Genomic DNA, 19,979 nt, shown 5'->3' on the forward strand with positions numbered 1-19,979 from the left:
GGCAAAAGAAAGTTTTACTTTTAAGGTTGTCTAACATATGTTAATATTCCATTAGATTACATGAACTTTTAAAATATATATTAAGTCTTTGTTTTCCATTTTTATACTTTACTTTTCATGCCATGGAAACAACAATAAGCTTAAAAAGCAAACCAAGTACCAAAAACTACTAGAAAATACAGTGTCAGGACCCTTAATCATACCTGACACTGAAATCTTCATGGAAGCCTCCAATGGCCTATTGCTATTCAGGTCATCGCTGAGTCGAAGCTCTCCAGTGCTCTGGTTGAGGATCACGAGGTTCAACTCATTGCCGGCTTCGAACCTGTAATGGAGCCGGTCCGATACATCTGGGTCATGAGCGGGAATGTGGCCGATGGCCCCCGAGGGAAAGCTGCTGGACTTATTAGTGACGTAATGGTTGAAGATGATCTGAAAGTTCTTGAGCACAGGCGGATTGTCATTCTTGTCGATCAGCTTGACGTGCACAGTGGCTCGGCTGACCAGGGGCGCGGAGGTGGCCTGCACTACAATAACATACTCCGAGTGTGCCTCGTAGTCCAAGTCCATCAAGGCTGTCAGCTCTCCAGAGAAGATGTCCAGCTGGAAGACTTCTGGGATGTTGCCTTCCACAATCTGATACATGACCTGAGCATTGCTCCCTTCATCTGGGTCAGAGGCTGAAATGTGGGCTACTACCAGGCCAATGGGGCTGTTCTCTTCCACTAGAATGTCGAACTCATCTTTCTCGAACACCGGTGGGTTGTCATTGACATCCAGAACTGTTGCCTGAATGTCCACGGGTGTCTTGAGTGCTGGGAAGCCTTTGTCCACAGCAAAGGCCCGCAGGTTGTACTTGGGCACATTCTCCCGGTCCAGACGTCGTAGAGTACGCACGATCCCCGAGGTTGACTCAATAATGAAGTCACCGTCACCATCATCACCCCCCTGGAAAGTATAGAGCACTCGCCCGTTGAGCCCAGAGTCACGGTCAGTGGCAGACACCTGCACCACGCTTGTGTACACCGGTACATCTTCTGTGATGGTACCCTGGTACTGGTCTTGTAGGAACTGGGGATAGTTGTCATTCATGTCGATCACCGAAATCTCGAGGTATGTCGTGTCAGACTTCTGCGGGATGCCATTGTCCTGAGCCGTGATGGCTAGAGTGTAAGAGACCTGATCCTCATAGTCTAGTTCCATCTGAGTAGTGACTGCTCCAGTCGCTGGGTGAATGCTAAACTGGGGAATGCTGTCCTCCATAATATAGGTGATGCGCGAATTTTCCCCTGTGTCCTCATCGGTGGCGCTGATGATGACGACTGTGGTGCCAACGGGTATGTTCTCGTTGATGTTTACGGAGTAGTGGGAGCTCTGAAAGACAGGCCGGTGCGTATTAGCGTCAGTGATGTTGATGTACACTTGGCTGGTGTCAAAGAGCATGCCATCAGAGGCTGTGACACTCAGGATGTACTGCCGCTCCAACTTGTAGTCCAGTGGCAGTGCCAAGGAGATCAAGGCACCACCACTCTGGCTGGTGATTGCAAAGCGATTTCGAGTGTTCCCACCAGATATCTGGTAGGTGACCACACTATTGACGTCCCGGTCCACGGCAGACAACATGACGACACTCGTACCCACGGCTGCATCCTCGTTTAGCCGCAGATAATAAGCTCTTTGAGTGAACTCTGGCTTGTTGTCATTCACATCCAAGACAGTCATGGTCACACTAGCTGTTGAAGACATCGGAGGGGAGCCATGATCACGAGCCTCAACGGCAAAGTTGTAGAAGTCAACCCTCTCCCGGTCCAGGTCATCCGAGACCATGATCCAGCCTGTGCTGTTGTTAATGGAAAATGGGAATCCTGGCATCGTCTCGATGAGGAGGTACTCAAGCCTTGAGTTCTCGCCTGAGTCAGCGTCGATGGCTTGGATGTGGATAACAGAGTAGCCGGCTGGAACATTCTCCAGAACAGATGCCTGAAATGGTGTGCTGACGAAAATTGGAGCGTTGTCATTGACGTCCAGAACCTGCACGGTCACAAGCCCACTGATGTTGGAGAGTGGTGGGCGGCCACCGTCTTGAGCCCTGATGCGTAGCGTATACTCCTTGCTAGCCTCATAGTCCAGCTGGCCCACCACATCCATCTTTCCTGTCTGTGCGTCAATGTAGAACTGACCTCTGGTGTTTCCACTCATAATGCTATAGTGCACCACTGCGTTGCTGCCACGGTCACGGTCCATGGCAGTCACCTGTAGGATCTCGGTGTTAGCTGGTATGTTCTCAGGGACCTGTACCATATACCGCTTCTCACTGAATTGGGGGGCATTATCATTGTCGTCCTCTACGGAGATGCGGACAGTCGCCGTGGCACTCCGCGGCCCGGGGTCGCGTCCCTGGTCATCAGCCTCGACCAAAAGAGTGTACGCCTCCACCTGCTCGCGATCAACGGAGCCTTTAGTGCGGATCACCCCCGACCTGGGGTCGATCTCAAACACCTCGTGGGAGCCATCGCTGTTCAGGATACGGTACAAGATGTTGCCGTTGATGGGAGCGTCTCCATCTGTAGCTCGCACCGTCAGCACCTCATACCCAATCTCCAGGTTTTCCCGGATGCTCTCCTTATAGTCCTGCTGTTCAAAGACGGGGTCGTGGTCATTGGTGTCGCTCACTACGATGGTGAGTGTGGCCACGGCGGTGCGCCGCGGTGCGCCGTAATCCACCGCAGTCACCCTAAACACATGGGTGTCCTTTGTCTCCCGGTCCAGCACCTCTACTGTGGTGACAGCACCGTTATCAGGGTCCACGGCAAAAAGTCGTTCTGAGCGGCTGTCAAACAAGGCGTCAATGAAGTACTCCAGCCTGCCAGCCTCTCCTTCATCCGAATCCTCTGCCTTGAGTAACACAACAGGTGTCCCTCCTGGCCTGTTCTCAGGGACAGATGCCTGGTAGATCGGGGGTTGGAACTGGGGACTGGTGTTAACATTCCTCTTCTGCCTGTTTACACCACCTGAACCTACACCTGCCCCTGTATCCAGCAGCTCCTCCAAATGCTCCTTATGTGAGGATCCCAGCCCTATTCGCCAGTGCACTGTGAAATCTTCTGAACCCTCTATACCTCCATTGCCTCCCACTACAGTAACATGTGGCCCTGAGTTTGAACGCCTGTCACAGTGCAGGTCTAATTGGAGCATAGTGCCATACTTCAAACAAAGATGCCTTGATAGAAAAAACTGTCCATCACGAATGAAGAAGTCCGAACCACCAGTCACGCTGCACTGCATCCCGCCTCTGTTCGGCAGCAACTCCCCAAGGGGGAACAGCGCAGTGTCACCGTCGTAGCAGGCTTTCTGGTATCCAGGGACGCTAAGCAAACTGATTATGTCAGCATCTGGCTTCGTTCTGCTTTTTCGCTTATTGTGGCAGTGCCTGCCGTGAACATGTACATCGTACCGATTAATGACGAGGTGGGTGAAACCGGGCGCGATGCTTGTGCACCGTGAAACAGCGCTGAGAGTGAACGGGTTGGCGGGGATCCATCGACAATCCGGAAAGCGAGAAGCGATCACGAGCCCCGTCGCCGTGTCCGCTTCCACCAAAGTCCTGGTGAAATCAGGGGTAGTAACCTGCTCCAGAGTGCAGGTCCCATTCTGCCCCAGACTTTGGATCAGGATGCCGGCTTCCTCCTCCTCCTGGACGTGCACGCTGTAGCACTCCGCAGACGGAACGAGTTTTAGCCAGGCGATGATGATCAGCGAGAAATCGCACATAATGCTGAACATTTTTAATGAATAGGGTCCGCTCCGACTCAGTGTAATTTACGGCATGCCTCTGTCAAACTTTCCGCCGAGTCAGGCTCCTTTGACGCGGTCCTCCCGTGCTTTGCCTGCGCGGCTGCATCTCCAGCTGGACCGTGATGAGAACCGCTCACTCGATTCCGAGGGACCACTGAATGTCGTCTCCGATGATTTTTGGATGAATGATTAAAATGGCCTCTCTACTTATTCCTGCGCCTTGTGGGATTCTCATTATCATAAACCAGTTTCAGTACAACAGTAAGAGGAGAGAGAGAGAGAGAGAGAGAGAGAGAGAGAGAGAGAGAGAGAGAGAGAGAGAGAGGAATTCAACGAAGACTCAGATCTTAAAGGAGCTGAACTGATCAGAGAAGTGAACCGTCGTTTCATTTGCCTTTTAAAAATAGTTTTTATTATTATAAGCCAGAAAGTATAAGCACATTGTGGATTCCAGAGCGTTTTCCAAGAACTATCATTTTAACACAACGTGTAGGCAAATACTTTGCATTAGATGTAGGTGCACCCGGGCTCAGGAAGTACTGTAAGCTAATTTATAATAATGTAACGTGATCTTATTTGTTTTACATATTCTGCATGAAAGAATTTCCCATAAAGTTGAATTGCATTGTTTTTTTATTTGCTTATTATTATTATTATTATTATTATTATTATTATTATTATTATTATCATTATTATTATTATTGTTATTTAGCGGCTACTGATATAATGTGGAAACTAGAACCATAAACGTTTTTTAAATACATACGTTATCTATGCAACAATATATCTAAGGAGACATCAATGAATTCAACTGAACTGCTTTACATCCACTTATCTGATGTAAATATTTAAGATAACAGCAATCCGACCAGTCACATACTCATGCCTCAAGCACCGGTTTAAATAAGCGCTTCTTTCAAACCTGTACTGGACGGTTAGGTGTCTTTATAGAGGATGGGGTTTCGTATATAACAACAGACAAACGATGAATCCCAACGATGAACAAACCAAAAAAAATCCATAAACTTAACGTGAGACTTTTATAGCTTTCATCAGTGGCCAGCAGGGGCGTTTCTAAAGATATCCCCCCCCCCCCAGTCAAGACCCATCCAGCTATTTTCCAAAATTTTTAGGACCTCTGTCACTCAGGGGGCCTAGTAATCGTCCTAACCGCCCCCACCCGTCCTTACGGCACCCCTGTTGACCAGCAATGTGTCATGTTCACCGATTACATGCATTTCATCAGCTAGTGTAAAGGACTCCCGGAGAACCCATATCCAGCTATTAGGATCTCTTAAACTAGAGCATAAGAAGAGACTCATGCTTTTAAAATAAAGATACTTTATAAAGCCTCGTCATTTCCACATCCTCCAAAACCGATCGATAACACAACGATCAGCGCTGAAAATGAACAATCAAATGCTAGGGGCATTTAAGGATTATAACTACCAATATGAAAAGTTCATTTTAGATCTGAAAAAACCTACTGCAAACTTGTCAGCATAAATATCGATAGAATAATTTATATTGAACTATTCAGACTCATATATAACACTTCGGTACAGTTACCAGATGTGCATGCAAAAATGCTGAGTATTAAAAGCAGGTGGAACTCCGCCTAAGCAAAAATAAAAGCAACTGAGCATACTGAGCAATGCAAAGGGTGTATGCAGTTGTAACTGGGTCTCTGTTTTGTTTTACATAACTGGAGATGGGAACTTGTACAAGAAAGATAGCAGTTACCTGTATTAAAACTAGTGAAGTGTTCCATTGAAAGAAACGTGCGAAACATAATAAACAGTGCCATCTCGTGGACAATCCCTACCAAGGACAAGAACGTGACGTCGAGTCGAGCCTAATGACGCTCGGGAGCGAAAGACTGCCAGGCTGTGATCATCGTTCCATTTAAATACACAAAACATCTATCGTATCGATAGATCAGTACCCAAATGCAGGCTTTTTATTGGTAAACTAGTTATAAAGGATTTTTTTTTTCTAAATTCATTTATTGTTGTAAATTTCCCATCCTTCTAATTCTGAACCACATATCCTGGTCAGGATCAAGGGGGAAAACCGCCTGTACAAGGCAGCACAGGGCACAGCGCTAGGGTACAGTGACAGGGTACAGCGCTAGGGTACAGTGACAGGGTACAGCGCTAGGGTACAGTGACAGGGTACAGTGTTAGGGCACAGCGCTAGGGTATAGTGACAGGTTACAGTGTTAGGGCACAGCGCTAGGGTACAGTGACAGGGTACAGTGTTAGGGTACAGTGACAGGGTACAGCGTTAGAGCACAGCGCTAGGGTACAGTGTTAGGGCACAGCGCTAGGGTACAGTGTCAGGGTGCAGCGCTAGGGCAGGGCGCTAGGGGACAGTGACAGGGTACAGCGTTAGGGCACAGCGCTAGGGTACAGTGACAGGGTACAGTGTTAGGGCACAGCGCTAGGGTACAGTGACAGGGTACAGTGTTAGGGCACAGCGCTAGGGTACAGTGACAGGGTACAGTGTTAGGGCACAGCGCTAGGGTACAGTGACAGGGTACAGTGTTAGGGCACATCGCTAGGGTATAGTGACAGGGTAGACCCTTGGTAAGATGCCAGTCCTTTTCTAAATATTCCACATGAAATGGCACCTATGATTTGGGTAATAAAATGCAGATCGCATTGCAGATCCCCAAAAAAAATAAAACATCACTCATTCAGGCGTCATAGGCATTAAAGAAACGTGACCCTATTAAGCAGCATATCCTGCAGCACGACTCAGTGCCAGTCACCTCCAAGATTTATCCTGTCCATCAGACTTCCAGCTGTTTTCCCAGTGACATCACGCATCCAAAACTTGATTATGCATTCTAAAAGCAAACGGTATTTAGAAAGTATATTGGATTAAAATGAAAAACGTAGACATACAGACACGTGTAACTGCCACAGACTAAGAAAGCGATATCCAGACAAGATTCATTCAAACATGTGATTTCAGCAACATTTTGGCACCTAAACAGGCAGTTCCATATACTATGGGCAGGAGTATGCAATGTTATCCAGAAGGGCCGTTGTATGTGTGGGTTTTCGCTCCAACTTCATATTACATAACTTATTAGGGAACTGATTGGCTGAAGAGTCCTCACACCTGAGTTTGAAGAGTCGACCTAAAGGTTATCCCAGAAGCTCGGTACACACTGGTCGCTTCACATGCCCACTCCTGTACGAAAGGCTCAGAAATGTGGTAAAGTCTTGAACTATATGACTGTCACATGTGCACATCTTGATAATTTATATTAAGTTCTGCACAATGTCGTGGTACATAGTGTAAATGTGCATTGTTCCCACGCTGTTTTGAGATTTCTCAGTGTTTTGCATCTGTGCACTTCATTTCTTTGCTGCTATATGCAAATTTTCTCTTGTGATCAAAAAATGCTTCCTGTTGGTCCATCTTCTTAACATTTAATAGCACGTTTATTTACACTGACAGAACTATGTAGGTCTGTCGTTAACTACAGCGCAGTTTCACATGAGAGCTGTAAAATCACAGGGGGTCCTACTGCAGATTTTTCAGTTCTCGACAAATGGCAACGCAATTTGTTCGACTTCCTTTTTTTGCGCCTCGGTTTTTTGCGCAGCTGCGACGTCTGGCTCGCAGAGGCGGTGGCATGGCGGCAGGCGGGGAGTCAGCATTAGAGCAGTGGCGGTTTATCACGTTTGGTTTTTATTGATGATGGATGCTCTACCAATACGAACAGACTGTAAGCATTCCAAGAACAGAAATGACTGAACCGACAAAAGTACAAAACAAAAAAAAAATAAAACAAAAAAAACGCTCCCACAAAGCAACCCCCCCCCCTAAAAAAAATGTGGTGATATCGGTTCACACTGTAGACATATTTCCTCCTCCTATTATGACTGTCCTTTTCTATACATCTGAGTATTTGTCAGCAATTACCTCCTCCCCCACTAGAGGGCAGGATGGGGGCAGGATACGAGAGGGGTGGGGCAGCAGGCAGCAGCTGGAGGCCCCCACAGCACAGGAAACTGATGGGAGACTCCCTCGCGGGGCTAAACAGTAACATTTTACTTTTTACATGGGAAACCTGGAGGCGTGAGAGGCGGAGCTCAGATTGAGCGCAAAAGTCAATATTACGCTTAGAACACAGATTTTAAAAAAAAGATGCAGGAAAAAAAATGTATTTTCTCTAGCTCCACTCCCAGCCAGGCCCAGCTGCCTTTAGTAGAAAAAGCGAAGGTCGTGGTGTACAGCCCCATCCAAATTCCCGGCAAGAAAGCGGGTAAAGTCGCTGTGGCAACCAGCGATACCGCACTTCTGCCATCGCAGTCTGGCACTCGGAGGGGAACACGGCCAGGAGGGCCGACGACTTCCACGGCGATGAGGTGCTCCCGGAAAAAAGAAAAACAAAATAAAAATAGCTATGAATAAAATACATTTTCCTTTTTTAGCCGATCGACATGAAAGCAGAATAGACAAAAATAAGAGACAGAAACAGAGAGCTTTTGGGCAGACAGAGGACCATAAACAGTCCCTGGGGAAGGGAGGATCAAAGAAAAAGGGGAGAGACAGGACAGAGAGAAAGAGAGAGAGAGAGAGCAAGGGCATTTCTAGCTCTGTTGTTTGCGTTTGAGCGCTTCCATCAGGTCATTCCTCAAAGCCTCTTGCTTGGATATATCAGCCAGGGTCTGAATACTCCTGAAAAAGAGGGAAAGAGGGAGACAGACTGAGTGAGAGCTGAACTTTAAACAAGGGAGCGTTTCCAGGCACCTGTGCAGCCAATAAGGAAAGCGTTATAGTGGGCGGAAGATTAGTCCACTTAGCATCTGGAACGCGGGAGGTTTCTCTGATTAAAATCCAGTCGGGGGGGGGGGGGGGGGGGGACTTCAACAAGGTTAATAAATTCATACATTGTTAAACAGCATAGAAGCAAGTTTAGTAGAGTCAGTGTCCGCGCCATCAGGTGTCACCTTTAAAAGACAGGCTCAGTAGCTAGAAAACATGACACGGTTTGCTGTTGTATGATTAGTCACTCTGCAGGCTTTGCTCTCTGTGATCCTAAGGCCACAGATGTCAGGGCGACCAGCAGGGGTAACCCAGCATTTGGGATCACCGCCGGGGGTTCAGGACCCAGCCTCGCACCACACCATCCCCACACCATGCCAAAGCGCAGGACAGCGCCGTCTGTACCTCCCACGCCCTAGTTGTCGGCCTGAATGAGGCTCTGGCGTTGGGTTGAGAACTTGAGAAAGCTCCTTCTGGAGCTGACGGTACCTTTGGTTATCGGGCAAAGACTCAATAGATCTGGAGAGGGAGGGGAGGGGATGGAGGACAGGGGACGAAATGAGAGGCAGGGAAACAGAGGCACGATGGGGGGGGCAGCGATATGGGGACAGATAAAGACAGGAGAAAGAGGGGAAAGTGAAGGATAAGGATTTAAATGTGGGATCATTAAAAGGAGGAGGGTGAACAGGCTGAAATGGTACACGGGAGGAAATGGGACATTTCAGGAAAAGGTGAAAGCTCACAGGGCACAGTGGACTGCAGTTAAACTGCAGCCAAACAGGGACTCCCTCTGTCAGGCAGCTGGGAGTGGCTCACAGAGCTGCACAAACCCTCTGCCGTGTCAGATCATTCTCCCCCAAAACTCTTTTCGCTTTGTTCCGTTTTTGAACGCCGTTCCCGACAAGGAGATATTACCTCAGGCCATTGACAATGTCCTTGGTCTTCCCAAAGTAGATCTCGTTCAGGGTAGAGCGGATTTTGTTCTCCATGTCCTGAGAGAGAAGGTAACAAGAAACTTAATGCCGGAAAAAAATAAAAGGCAAAGACGACTCCTGTGGGGGACGTTCCGGCACATTCCACAGGCTGTGGCAAGGAGAGGCCAGTTCTCCTCACCTCCACGAGGCGGCCGATGTTGGCGATGTGTGGAGAAGAGTCTCCCACCGTTTCGTCTTTCTCCATCTATGGGGGAGGGGTTATGAAAATGAAAAATCAGAAATATGCTTATTATACATCAATGTGACATTTCGCTTATCAATCCAGCATCTGTCCAAAGAATATATACAAACTTCATTTCACTCACATAAGCAGTGAAAGCAGAAATGCCCCTCTCCCCTTAACCCTCTTTCGTTTTCTTGCATGCAGAAGCAGATAACTGGTAGTTTCATGCGATGTCCCCTTGGAATTTCACCACTGTTGAGACCAGCCATTTTTAATTATTCAATAATGACTTAATTAAAGTTTCTTTGTCTGAGCTGTTGACTGAACTAATAGCCTAACACATGCTTTTTTAACATTTGCCTTCAATTTGAATTTGCAGAGGAATTTGCCAGATTTTAAAACTGCCACAGATGTTTGAGGAGACAAAAAGCATTTTGTACTTAAAACTAAATGGGGCTGCAAGATGAGGGGGGGGTCTTTTCCGCCTCCCCCCCAGTAAACAGGCCCTCCACACTGTTTCTGTTGAATAGTTCTGTGATGCTGTCACAAAATAAAGCCCCTATTTCTTGCTTGTGTCCCCGATAACAGATGGGTCTGTTCATTGTGATGCCATAACATTTCACAATACAGGACTGAAGACGACCACAGATACACATGGCAGACATTTAACATCCAAGAAAGCCGCGAGATTCTCAGATGCATCACACCCCTGGGTGTGGGGTATCTCTGCTTCCTCTACTAACACAGACATCACCTGATTGCAGGATCAGCTACATTAAAAAAGCACATTTGCACACAGGAGGTTATATTAATACATGTGGTGACATCACTGGGGGGGTCCCATTCACAGCAATGTGATTAGGTTGTGGAAATCCATAAGTAACCAGGGAACCGCCTCACAGGCAGAACTTGATGTGGTGTGAGCCAATCAAATCCATACCCATTACCTCCCCGGCATGCCTGATGTTAGTACAGTCTGCAGGGGGCCATTACCTGTCTGGTAAGGCTACCCCCAAGGTTCATGGTGCCAGATCCCGTCTTAGTGGTTTGGAGCCACAGCATCACAGTGGAGGTTAGTTTGTAGTGAGCCGTGCGCCCACTGGACTTCTCCTGTGTGTGAGAGAGAGACAGGTAGGAAGGGTGAGAGAGAGACATGGGAGAGAAAGGTGAGAGACACACAGAAAGAGAGAGACAGGCAGGAAGGGTAAGAGAGAGAGAGAAACAGAGAGAGAGGCGGGGAAGGCTGAGAGAGACACAAAAAGAGAGAGACAGGCAGGAAGGGTAAGAGAGAGAGACAGAGAGAGAGAGACAGGAAGGGTAAGAGAGACACACAAAGAGAGAGAGAGAGACAGGAAGGGTGAGAGAGAGACACAAAAAGAGAGACAGGCAGGAAGGGTGAGACATGGAGGAGAAGAGTGAGAGACGGAGAGAGGCAGGATGGGTAAGAGAGAGAGGTAGGACGGATGAGAGAGACGGAGGGAGAGAGAGCAGCAGAAACGGTGAGAGAGACAATGGAAGGGTAAGATTGAGAGATACGGATAAGAAGAGCAAGAGAGAAGTGAAGAAAGACATTCAAACATTCAAAAAGAGTAAGAAAAGAAGGACAGGAAGAAGTATGTGTGTAGACAGGCCTCGCAATAGCAATGCAGATGGAGGGAGTGTAACAGAGATGGAATGAGCCCAGCAATGGCAGGTCCTACCCCGACTCACCTGCACCTCCACCACGTGGATGGAGTCCCAGCACCCTTTGATCTTCTTGGAGCCATCGCCAGCCTTCTTGATGAGGATGACGCCCGCAAAGCCATGGTCCAGGTCCCAGAGGTACACCGATGACACGCCTCCCTCAAAGTACCTGTCATGGGACAACAGCTCAGAGGGGGAGGGGCAAGAACCCGCATAACGTGAAAACTACAGAGTACACACGATCATACACAGCACCTCGCACTAAAATAACCGGCCAGTGACAAAATCTCTGCTGTCACACTATACTATAATCATAACTTTGATTTACTGCCACACCCCACACAGTGGCTTATGTTGCCTGAGATGCAAGCACTGGCTGTTAATCACTATAAATCACAATGATGGGGTACTGAGAGTTCCACCTAACAAAAAGGAATTCAATTGCGTGTCACAGATCACCTGACCCCGTGGTCACTGTCAGCGAGAAATATGATGTCATGACACCCATGAGAGGATCCTGGCCTGTAGGATGCTGCTAGGCCTCAATGGTGTATCGACTTTTTACAGTATATTGATATATTTTCAAATGAGATACAGGAAGAGACAATACGTGGGTATGCACTGGTACTGCGCATCAATTTTAAAGCCAAAAACGTTATTTCTTTGACTGCAGTAATGAATGTAGTATTTTGATAGACAAGTGGGAGAATAGTACACCACAGTCATGATATTGCTGCACACTCCCAGAATTCACAGCGAAATTCTAAACATTCAGTTAGCGTCTCATGCAGAAGCTGATGGAGAGGAGAGGTGAGGGAACAATGTTATTTAGTTCATTTTGTTTTAAAAAAATTGACAGACGGCCGAGAGGATAAACATATCGTAACTCGCAATATTTGTTTCATTTTATTGAAGGGTAGTACCATAAATGTTTTTTTTTCTTCAGTTATTAAGTGTGCTTTCAATGGCTATCGGGCTGTTGTTCTTTTAAAGCCATTTACCAAACAGGTTTTAGATTTTTATTTTATTTTCTTACTCCTAACCACTCATCTTCTGTTTTGAGAAAAAACTACGTCTGCTGGTGGACGTTGTGGAGTGAAATGCTTCTCAAGTCGCAGCTGCTTTATTTGACACCATAATAGATGCAAGTTAATTTGCCTATATTTTGAGACCTGTGTGCGCAATAAAGACATTTTTATGCTGAACAGTTTCCAAATGCATATTTTCAAACAGGGAAGGAAACCCCGCACTTGCATTTTGTTTTGACCAAACTCTGCTTTATTAAGAGTGTTTGAGACATGTGGCTTCGACTCAAAACTGTACATATAGCCCATTCTTCAGAAAATGTTGAGATAAATATCCTTTGCCCCAATTCTGCCTAAAAATTTCAAGATATGGTTTTTGGTCCATACCGTTTAACCCTAAATACAACAATATTCATGGGGAAGATGCAAAAACCCCAAGGAGGAAACCAGCCAAGAGTCAGAAAGATACGTGTTATGGTCTGACCCACTGCAGCAGACAACCCAAGCGATGAGCCAGCAGCCCAGGTCTAACACCATGCTGAATTGCCCTCGTTTGTTTTTAGCCAATCAAAGAGCTCATGTGAGAACAAGATGCTTTCCATTGGTCCAGAGCCCACTCCACCCTACTTAGCAAGCAAATCAGGGTACAGAGGGGGAGACTACTCACAGGTCTCTGTACTGGTCGAAGGCATTGTTAGCCTCCACCTCTAGCTTGCGCAGGCGGGCAGAGGGCATGGCGCCGTCGTCGATGGGGGGCTCATACTTGTTGCTCCAGGGGGACCTGCAAGAAAAGGTTGGTGATGGAGTCAGATACGTCCCAAAAAAATGGTTGTATATTTATCACATGTTTGAGACAGCTCTTTCAGGCGACCAAGAAGGGGCTATTAAATTTAAGAACCTTCCACATGTAAGATATAACCCCCATTCTCAAGGTTTTGAAAGCCTTTCTGCTATTAACATGAGCAGCAATGAGATTGCAATTCTATGAATGACCTGTAGGAGTCGCCGTCACGATTGTAGTCACACAGTAGGTAGTCCTTGCCCACCACCTTGTCCCGGGCGATCTTCAGGGGCTGGTCGACTGAAGACAACAGGTCTTCACAAAGGCTGGGCACCTGGGGGGTTGGGACACACAACGGGAGGGTCTCACTGGGCTCATCTGCACCACTAGACATCAGGATCTAGAAAACTCCTACCATGCTTTCACCACCGTCTCTCTACCAGAGCTCCACCAGTATGTTCAAACATACCAGAACTGGCTGTGGTTTGGTGCGAAACATGAAGGACAGAAAGTGCTGGGTGGTATGACTAAAAATTTGTATTATGGTTTTTTTTACGATGCTGGCGGTTTCACGGTATTTTTCACGATGCTGGCAGTTTCACGGTATTTTTTACGATGCTGGCGGTTTCACAGTATTTTTTCCCCTGAATTTTCCTTCCCCAACCGCAGTAAGCATTTACATCAATAAAATATTTTTACAAATGTTTTTCAAAAGGTGTTTTTTATTAGGCCTATAAAAAGTTTAAGCTACAATTAGCTTAATAGTATTACTTGCACGTCTTAGCTTGATAGTTTAGTTCGACAGCGACATGTTTTATTGATTATTACAGAGATAAATTGATAATATTTTGCTTTTCCGATATGCATTAAATTGCAAACCTAATTATATTACACATAATCCAAATTTTAGGTACAGACTGAAGCAGTGCTATACTGTAAATACAATAACGCTAAACAGTTATATATGGAGAATTGTTGTTATAAACATATAACTGTTAGTAAGAAGGATATGCACAGATAACAGGGGTCCGCTCTCAATGCACAGCGGCCCATAGCGCTTCTAGGGGTCAACATTATATCAATTGCTGCCTATTGAAGCATTACAGCTGTCGTTGTAGCTATAGTACATTATGGCGGCATATGAAAAATCCGTATCGTACAGGAAATTAAAACTGATATACCGGATGAATGGGTATACTGCCCAGCACAAAAGACAGGACATTATTACGAGACGCATAGGAGAAATGCTCCACAGTGCATTATATGCAAAACTAAAGAACCAAGTTAACAGAGAAAAATGGTGCAAAGATTTCCTACAAGCAATAACATAGCATATGAGAACCATGTGCAATTGACTCAAAGTGCAAGAGGAACAGCATCCAAAGAGTGATGTGCAGATTTCACAGATGCAAAACAGACCAAATAAACCACATTTATAAAAGCGACCCCCCAGACTGCCTGCAACATCACTAAAGACCCAAAACTTGCGAGGCAGAAGGGCGGATCTGCATGTACTTCAAGGTGCACTTACACAAGAACAGAGACGGTAATGGAGAGAGACAAGGCCGACATTCTTGCCTCACTCTTGAAATGGACACATTGATACTTAAGCAAAGTTGGACGGCTCAAATTCTCCAGCTGCCCCCCCCCCCCCCCCCCCCCCCCCGCCACTGCAGCGACAGCGGCGAGGGAAGCTCTCTTGGCGGGGTTTGTCCAAAAGTTGCCGTGCTCCTAAGTACCTCAGAAGCGAGAACGAAGACCACTCTCACCCGTAACCATTCCTCTGCAGCATGAACCCAAAAGCCCACGAACGATGGCATTGATTTGCAAGTTTAAAGAGAGACGGAGAGATATTAAGTGAAACGGGTATGGTGGAAGTTATAAATAAATAAGAAGAAATGCCAAGTGTGATCTCAGCTACAACTACAGGCAACAACTCAGGAGGGAGGGAAGGCGAGATGCGGGAAGAGAAAACTTGAGATGCTTTCAGGGAGAAACAGACCCTTTGAGACGACAAGCGACAAATTGCTTCTCACACAAAATCCCCCCCGCCCGTCAGACAGAGGGACACAATGGCCACCTTGTTCCCCAGTTACCATGGAAATGCTCCCACACCTGGCACAACACCTTATGCCTGGGACGGGCACAAAGGAAAGGAAATGAGAAAGGGCCTGGGAGACGAGGCGGATCTTTGGTGGTCTATGTGGCTGGGCGCTGAGCGACCGGTCAGACGGCTGCCTAGCGGGTCAGCTGACCCACTCGTGCATGGCTCTGCCTCTAGGGGGCAGCAGAATGATTGGCAGCTCCAATAATGACTCTTAACAACCACACACAGGAGGGGAACCGGTGCGCTGTGGACTCCGGGGGAAGGAGCAAGAGGGAATTCAGTTAGACTGATAAAAAGGGGGTAAAAAGGAAAACATGGACATTTAAGCAGACAGTGCATGGGAGCATCTCGATTTAAAGCAGTGTTTCTAAACTCAGTCCTCGGGAAACCTCAGACGGTTCAGATTTTTGCTACCTCCCAGCTCCAGGGAGCAAAAACACGGTCTGTATGGCAGTCCCCCAGGGCTGGTTTGAGAAACACTTATTTAGAGACTAGATCTTTAACATACTGAGACATCGGAAGGCAAAACAAAATTCTCAATTTCTTTTGTTGTATTAGACTAGAAAATAGAGACCTTTACCACAAGATATCAATGCCACCAGCAAACTGAGAGTCCCCTTTGACTTTACACTGTGATACAGCTGACACTGCTTCTTGCCTGCCCAGTACACTGCAATTTATATCTGCAGTTTTTAAATATTCTGTACAGTCCTTCAAAAAAATCAGAGCCATCCTGACCCCTCAGCAGACAAAGAAAAATAAAGTAAATCCACACCACAAAAAACATTCTTCCATTTTTCATAAAGCAAGCCCCCTATAAATCTGTCTTGTTTTTGTTTTGTTAGCTTTTAACCTAACCAACTCTCTAACATATGGACGCCAGCTTCTAATTACTCATTAACTTCTCAACTCAATTTCAGTTTATTTTTATATACAGTCTTTCCTTAAACTGTTTCCTCAACATTTGTTTGTTACTGGCACTTACTGACAACTCGCTTCTAAGGGTAACAACAGTGTAAATGAATAGTCAGAGATATAACACAACATTCATCTGCTGGGTGACTTACCAGGTCGATGAGGTCACTGAGGTTCTTCTCAATCTGCTGGGGAGGCAGACGCCTCATCAGGTCCAAGGCACAGTCCAGCTGCTGATCAGTCTGCAAAAACACGCAGGCGCGCACGCACGCACACACACACACACGCACACACGCACACACACACACACACACACACACACACAAATGCATCAGCATCATGGACATGACTACCATCTCTCAGGCATCGGCAAAATTGCATAATCTTAACTTTTCATCTCCAGAAACCCAACTGAGAAACAGGACAGGAGTCCATCATTCTGTAATACCTTCGTGCAAAAAAGACCCCCAACCTACACTCCTCTACATGTGCTGCTCCGACCTGTTCGTCATGAAAAAAGACCCACTGACACAAATTGCATGTGCTTGAGAGAAATTCAATAAAACAGCATACAAACAGACATGACCAAAACATGGAACGCACCATGCTGTATTCCCAGAAGGCGGTGAGGGGAATCCCACCTTTATACACTGCGCTTATGCTTAATCAAACCCAGGGGTTACCCCATGCTCTAACACACACAGCACCCATCCCTGTCCATTGCAGGCGTGTCTCACAGACATCACATTCCTATGTGTGAAGAGGCCACACCATGCGATACTCGGGTGAAGGAACTGACGAGACACATCGAAACATCACCACAGGCCCATGAGCAGATCCTCAAACCCCAGCTGCTCGAAACGATGCCAGATAAATTGCTGACCCTGATCTCTGACCTCAAAACCAGGACAAGATGGAGTCCGTGAAAGTCAAAATGAACTCCTATGTACCTGCAGGTTTACTGGTACTAATGGCTAATAAAGTATGTTTCATTTCCAAACTCAAGAGGTAACCAGCATCCCACCTGAGGACAGACACATGTGACTAGGCTGCCGGAGCAGCACCCACCTCCCACATGCACCACTGTCTCCTTCAGACACAGATGCTTCCCCGGGTTGTTCTCCGACATCTTTTCGTACCACTAATGAACATTCCTCACTTTCCAAAGCAGATATCAGATGTTCTCCCACCAAAATAAATAAATAAAAAATCTGAACTGGGGTGAACTATCGCCCTGAGCTACACTGCCATGTAACTGGAATCTCCTCGGGGCACTAGCCCAGCATAAACACGCTGCAACTCACTGCAGACACATCACGCAGTACTGTGACCAGTGTGTGGACAAGCACTAAAGGTCCACCCATTTCAAAATACTTCCAAAGGCTGCAAAAAGCAACAGTTAGTGCAGAAAAACGGCCGGGCAGCCCAAGGTGGGTGCATTTCACTCGGCCTTCTCATATCCACCAAACACGTCCTCAACCCTCTCTGTGGGACACTTTCCTGTTTCCAGATAACATCGGCCCACGCCTCAGGATTGGCACATCCACTCGTACCCCTAACCCAGTTAGTGTTTCCATCACAGGGGTATGCACTGATGGGAAGACCAGGGCAGTGATTTTTGGGCAGACAGTGTGAGGTAGAAACAACAGGAGTGCAGACACATAGTCGACAGGGTTACAGTTGCGAAACATCTGGTTCTGCCTTAAGTAATCAGCGGCTTGGACAGAACACTGTTTGAGGGTTGGACGCACAAACTCTTTTTTTTGGCCCTTGTGTTCTTAAGACTCCACATTGTATGTTTACACATCAATCTGAAACATCATAGATTCTCTTTTACCCTGCCCATTACCAAAGCTGATGTAAATGTAGTAATCTGGCAGTAAATACATTTAAACCTTTTGTTTATTGTCATCTTCATTTTAAGCATGAGTCGTATAAAACAGAGAAGACAGAGTCGTCACGTTAGCCAGCGATTACTCGTTTGCGGTTTTCATAATCATACTTTAGGTTTTTGAAATAAAAAAAAAAGTAGGAAAATGAAAATCACGGACAATTGCACATCAAAGAAAAAAAATAACAATTAAGTGGTTACAAGGGTACACTATTCACCATGTTGCTGTCATACAACAGTAACTCACTTTTACTTTCACGGATCTGCACATTGTTAATAGTCACAGATTGGCCTTCCTGTTCTTCTGTGTTGCTGTCAGATGTGCAACTGAGAGTCACTTTCAAAAATGACATATTACTGTCACACATCTGTATTTACTGTACCCAAAGGACCTGTTACTGTTCCACAACAGCACGAGGCAGTCATCGATCTGCATGCTACTATTGCTGACTGAGCTGGCCGCCTTATTGTTATTTTCCGAGAGTCACATCACATGTTACTTCTGCTGTCACATACGGGCAATCACGGCGCGCGCCCAGAGCACGCTCCAGATGACACACTGGCTGCACCAGCGGGAAGCTGCTTCTCTCAGTCGCTGGCAACAAAACGTGTTTACCCTCATATTCTCTTAAAACTGTTCGAAATCGAGGGAGGGGTGGCACCGTGCATACGAAAGATGCAAAACCATCAGTCGCACTGGCATCGGATCCGTATCAGTGGCCGACGCGCCCCTGAAACACAGGCGCGCAGAAGGGGCACTTTAGCCGCACAAAGCAGCCTTGCCCTATTACCATTCTAACCCCAGTCTGTATATAATCATGAGGGGGCGGTCAATTTCACAGCCTTCCTTAACGGCTCGATCCAAAAAAACTTCCTGCGAACCGTTTCAACTGCTAGCCGTCAATCAGCTAGCTAGCCTCTTAGCCCAGGGCTCGCTGATGAAAATAGGTGCCCGCGCGGACAGCTCAGTTCCCGGGCGTTATTTATCGCTCATGGCTGTCAATCGTGCCGGCAAAATAAAGCGCTACGCAGGTCACTTCCTATAAAGGGCAGGAGTTAATTTACTCGCTCTGCACCCCTCCCCAAAAAAAATCATATTCCCGCTCCTCCTGCGCCTCTACGGCCTTACCATGTCTGCGACTCGGCAAGTAGGTCTCAGCAGTTAAATGCTTTCCGCTTGTTTATTTCGTTTATTTATTTATGTACGCGTCTCCGGCTCGTCTTTTCCCCGTTTAGCTGCCGTCGCTTCCCAACGACTGCTGTTTATCTTCGCCTCGCTCTCTCTCTCGGAACCCAACCCTGTCAGCGATTTCACTTCCTCAACCGAAGCAAATCAGGACGACGGGGGAGGATGAGGAGGGCGACGACGGCTGCGATGAACACGGCGAGGACAGGGAGGGGCAGCCGCTGAGAAAGCGACTGGCGCATCCATATCCGGGTTACGCTGACTTCTTCGGAGGGACAGCCAATCAGAGAGAAGCAGCAAAGTAATGGCCAAGTAAGGAAAGCGAGGCGAGGGGGCGGGACCAATGCTTCGGTGGGCGTGTCTTTCACCAAAAGTCTGTAATACCGGATGGGAAATCAAGGTTTCCTTCTCAGACTTTATGGGAAGGTTCTCTTGTTTCCCTCTTTGTTGCTTAGCGTCGATTGAAACGTTAAGCAGTTTTAAACGTCAAATATGCAGAAAGCGTCAAGCCAATAAACGTTTTTTTTTGTGAATGATTAGTGATGCGCTGCACTGTCAAATGAACTTAACTTGTTGAAAGACACCTGATCTGATCTTATTTACGGAGCTGTATGAGGATGTCAGGTCTCTTCTGTTATGTAATGCAATGAAGC

At 46.8% G+C, this 19,979-nt stretch overlaps 2 protein-coding genes across 3 annotated transcripts in view; both read right to left on the bottom strand.

Moving 5' to 3' along the window:
- celsr2 (cadherin, EGF LAG seven-pass G-type receptor 2) overlaps positions 1-4,090 on the bottom strand; it is a 77,240-nt gene extending 73,150 nt beyond the window's left edge. Inside the window, 1 exon segment of the mRNA XM_049023878.1 lies at positions 204-4,090. Coding sequence (XP_048879835.1) covers positions 204-3,783 — 3,580 coding nt within the window. The 5' untranslated portion in view covers positions 3,784-4,090.
- Positions 4,091-7,477: 3,387 nt separating this feature from the next.
- capzb (capping actin protein of muscle Z-line subunit beta) lies at positions 7,478-19,566 on the bottom strand. 2 transcript variants are annotated; one of them, XM_049022854.1, is made up of 10 exons: positions 19,270-19,566; positions 16,402-16,491; positions 13,440-13,561; positions 13,114-13,227; positions 11,449-11,590; positions 10,732-10,848; positions 9,694-9,759; positions 9,496-9,572; positions 8,986-9,099; positions 7,478-8,493 (listed from the first exon to the last, which is right to left on the bottom strand). In XM_049022854.1, exons 1-10 carry the CDS (start codon positions 19,270-19,272, stop codon positions 8,406-8,408), a joined length of 933 nt encoding a protein of 310 aa, XP_048878811.1. In that variant the 5' UTR covers positions 19,273-19,566; the 3' UTR covers positions 7,478-8,405. The 2 variants fall into 2 exon arrangements, with proteins under 2 accessions (XP_048878811.1, XP_048878812.1); XM_049022855.1 differs by lacking the exon at positions 8,986-9,099 and having other exon boundaries at positions 19,270-19,565.
- Positions 19,567-19,979: the final 413 nt, after the last annotated feature.

The sequence above is a fragment of the Brienomyrus brachyistius genome, chromosome 8, assembly GCF_023856365.1.
Source record: "Brienomyrus brachyistius isolate T26 chromosome 8, BBRACH_0.4, whole genome shotgun sequence".
In the NCBI taxonomy this organism is placed as follows: Eukaryota; Metazoa; Chordata; class Actinopteri; order Osteoglossiformes; family Mormyridae; genus Brienomyrus; species Brienomyrus brachyistius.